Here is a 4,098-nt window from a genome sequence, read left to right on the forward strand (position 1 = left end):
CTTTTTTATCTTTCAACTGAATTACAATTTTCCCAATATTTTAAAGCGTTAAACCATTTATTAACAGACACTTTCTCAGCTTGATTTTGTTTAAAAAAATTCTTCCTAATAATTGTCCTTAGGATAAGAAAACAATAAAATAAAAAAATAATGTCATGATGTGAGACATTCCCATCAAACTATTAAAATTTTATTATATTTTAGCTCGAAAGTTAATTTTTGTATTTTGGCTATACACTTTTTTAATATACTTTGCAACAAACTCTCTATTCTTTGCTTTTGTTATTCAAATATTATTTTTATTTTAAATTATCTTTTGTAAACTCAATACAAGTAACTTTAAAATAATAAAAATTTTAAAATTTGACTAGTCAAAACTACTAACTACATTTGTTGAGCTAAAATCACTAAAATTAAAATAACTAACTTCATAATTAGTTTGATGGAGTTAAATTTGATAATTTATTCACTATTTTAATTAAAAAATAAAAATAACTAATTTTGATGGAGATGTTCTAACGGATTTCTAGTAATTTTTTTAGCCAAAAAATTTTATTGCCATACCATAATTGTACATTATATATGGCCCCATTTAATTTTTGTATGTAACTTGGCGGGAGATTTTTAACTTGAATACCTACCTACCCAAAAAACAGCCTTTATTTATATATTCATTCAGTTATTCTTCTTCTTCTTTCTCTTCTGGAATACACGCATACGCACAGAAAACAGAAATGGCTAATCTTCCTAACGAAATCATGGAGGACATACTCTCCAGACTCCCCATCAAATCCTTGATTCGATTCAGGTGTGTTTCCAAATCTTGGCTTTCTTTAACCCACAACCCTTACTTAATCAAATTGCATTTCAATCGGTCCTCTCAAGAAAACCCAAGTCTCATCCTCACCACAACAATCATCACCACCCACTTCCGCACCCAACTGTACTTGACTGATTCCCAACGCATTTCTTGCAACAATATTCGCTTCTCACAACCCAATTTCGACGAGTTTCGCATCATGGGTTCATGTAATGGCTTGCTCTGTTTGGTCCATCGCCTGAATTCAAAGTCTATTTTTATCTGCAACCCATGTACTGGTGATCTTGTCAAGATTCCCGAGTTTATCACTGTGTTTGAGACCAAGTATTTAGTCAATGTGGTGTTTGGGGGATTTGGTTTTAGCCCCAAGACCAGTCAATATAAAGTAGTAGTGATTCTCTATAACCGTGAAAAGCTATTGAATGGTGATCATATTGTGAAAAAGATTTCTGGGGCTTTTGTGTATAATTTGGGTGGTGGGCCTTGGAGATATGTAGGCATTCCTCCTCTTGGGATTACGGGTGATTCCAGATTAAGAGCATTTCTTAATGGTGTTCTTCATTGGACAATTGAGTCTTTTTTCCACACCATTATTTGTTTCGATGTCGCAGATGAAGTGTTCCAAGAAATTCCCAGCCCCGCAATTGGGCTCAAAGAGGGTGCTCATTCTCTGGTGGTGTTGAGTGGCTTCCTTGCTGTAATCGAATTTTCTGCTTACAATTGTATTGTTGTATGGATTATGATGGATCACAATGTGACAGATTCTTGGGAAAGGGGTTTCATCATAAATTTCAATGGGGTTGGGTTGAATTTGAGATATATTCAAGTTCTGTGTGCTCAGAAAGATGGCGAAATTATAATGCTGTATAATAATCACACTCTTCTTTCTTATAATCGGCATACCATGCACTTTAGGAGGCTTAGCATGGCTGGGCTTCCTTCTTGGTTTGAAGCAGTTTGTCATGTGGAGAGTCTTGTTTCGCCTTTGGGATGCTTAAGAAGCAATACAAAATGTTTTTCTAATTAAATTGGGAGATTAATGGCGCTGGAGTTGGATTTAAAGATGTAGCAGAACAACAAAACTAGTAGGAATTGCGAGAAAGATGTGGCCAATCACAAGGATTGTAAGGTAGAAGATATCTCACCGAAAAAAACTCTTATGAAAATCAAGTAGCGTGTCTATATTGTAAATGAAAGCATAATGTGATCCAATGAATACATTACTATGCAATGGTTTTGGTTGTAGTTTTGCTTTGTAGGTTTATACTGTGGTAAGCTGTCTCTTACAAAGTTCCATCTATATGATATAAAGACATTCTTTGGCCAGAAAACGAATTGATTTAGTGCATGATTTAGAAAAATTGTAGTTTTGTTAGGAGTTTTAAGTTTGTTGTTTGAATTTTTGTTAATGCTTTCTGTTTTAGCTCTTGCAGTCAGTTGGCACTTGCTTTTAATATTCTGGGTAGCATAGCAGCACAAATTTATTCTTTTAAATTCATAGCTTTTAGTTTGATCACATGACCTTTATCATTTTTACTGGTACTAAAACTCAAGATTGGTGTGGTTTCCTCTTCTGAGAGAATCTCATGTTGCTGTCAATAATCCCTTTTCGCCCAAGTTTGTTGGTAAAAACAGGTTATGAAGCTACTAAATTTGTGGACTCATATAAAGGATGCCCTGCATATTTTGGTGCTTTTGCAATTTTCAACTATGATGGTTTAGTTTTGGTAGTGTAAACATAAAAACCGTAAGAATAAACCCTTTTTTTTCTTCATTATGTTTGAAGTTTTATTTCGCATTTTTCTTTTCCTTTGTACTACTAATTCCAGGTTCCATAATGCTGTTCCTTCTGTTGAGAATCTATACTTTTTAGGATTAGGAAGCATATAATGTCACCCAAGATTCCCAGTAGGGTGCATTTTGGGTTTGAGTTAATTGCAAGAATGACCCCTTGCCTAGTTTGGATTTTTGTGTGACATTGAACACTAGGCATAGCAATGGGGCTTGAGAAAGGTAGCCTTCAATAGCAAAGTGAAAGACAGGAATTGCAATTAGGAAACAGATCCAATCGCTTGGATGGGTACCGTCACTCTTCTGTCCTATCAAATTAACTGATCAAATTGCTAGATATTTATTTTGATTTCAAAAACCTTTTGCAAAAAAAGAAAACAAAAAAGAGGGTCATATTTTACTTTATTTATTATGATGAGAATCAATTGTTTTGTAGATGCCCTGAGCTTCAATGATCACACCCACAAGAAGTCAATTCACTTGGGGGAAAAGAGATGCCCCCCAGGGGACCCCAACTGGCTCAAAACCAAATATCAAACTATGGACCAATGACTTGGTGACTTCTAGCATGTTTCGTATGTGGGATTTTCTATTATAGATCATTGTTAAATTGTGTTCTCACTGAATTTTCTTAATGCATTGTTAATAAAGTCTCGTTTGATTCATACTTCTTTCAACTAAACAAAAAAAAAAAAAAAAATCAATCAACTTTTAATTTAAAAAGAAGAAGAAAAAGATCCAGATAACACGATAATAAACCTACTTCTCCCAAGCTAGTTAAAAAGTTTGAACCAAACCAAGCCTAAATCATTGTAATTATTCTTTTGTAAATATATATATATATATATATATATATATTTCTTCATATTATACTTCATACCTAGTAGTAGGAGCAATCTTTTCTTTAGTAGGACCCCATTGTTTTTGTTGAGATTCTATGCTCATATATGTATTTGTCACTTCAAATGCTACATACGACAAAAATGGAATGGTTCTTTTGCTGCAATCATTTTATCAAGTTAAAACTGTAAATTCGTCTATTACTTATTAACTATCAAATTTTATATTAAATTTACTCATCATATTTTTTTATATCATATAATGGCCCGTTTGGTGTAACTGTTAGAATAGTTTATAAATTATAGCTTAACAGATTATACATTATAACTTTAATCAGAAATTGTTAATCTGTTTAGTGTACCTGTTAGATTATAGATTTAAGTTACTGAGTAGTGTTTGTTAAATAAGCTGTGAAATAACTTTTTCAATTAATTTTTATTTTTTGTTTGTCTATATTTTTCATAAAAAATAATAATAATAATAATCCATAGTCCATTTAAGTCTTTTTCTAATTTAAAAAAAATAAAAAATAAAAAAATCTAAGAGTATAATCATAAATTAGCATGTCCACAGCAAAAGCTGATAATCAGAAATAAAGAGTGAGCAGTTTCTCAAAATCAACTTTTTAAAGTTAAAATAAGCTGTTA

The 4,098-nt window shown here is 32.2% G+C and overlaps 1 protein-coding gene across 1 annotated transcript; it reads left to right on the forward strand.

The window, feature by feature from the left end:
* Positions 1–714: 714 nt before the first annotated feature.
* On the forward strand, positions 715–2,151 carry LOC114256436 (F-box protein At3g07870-like). The gene has a single exon (XM_028196083.2). It carries the CDS (start codon positions 735–737, stop codon positions 1,845–1,847), a length of 1,113 nt encoding a protein of 370 aa, XP_028051884.2. The 5' UTR covers positions 715–734; the 3' UTR covers positions 1,848–2,151.
* The last annotated feature ends 1,947 nt before the right edge of the window (positions 2,152–4,098 follow it).

The sequence above is a fragment of the Camellia sinensis genome, chromosome 8 (assembly GCF_055761805.1).
Source record: "Camellia sinensis isolate YWXY chromosome 8, ASM5576180v1, whole genome shotgun sequence".
NCBI classification, from domain to species: domain Eukaryota; kingdom Viridiplantae; phylum Streptophyta; class Magnoliopsida; order Ericales; family Theaceae; genus Camellia; species Camellia sinensis.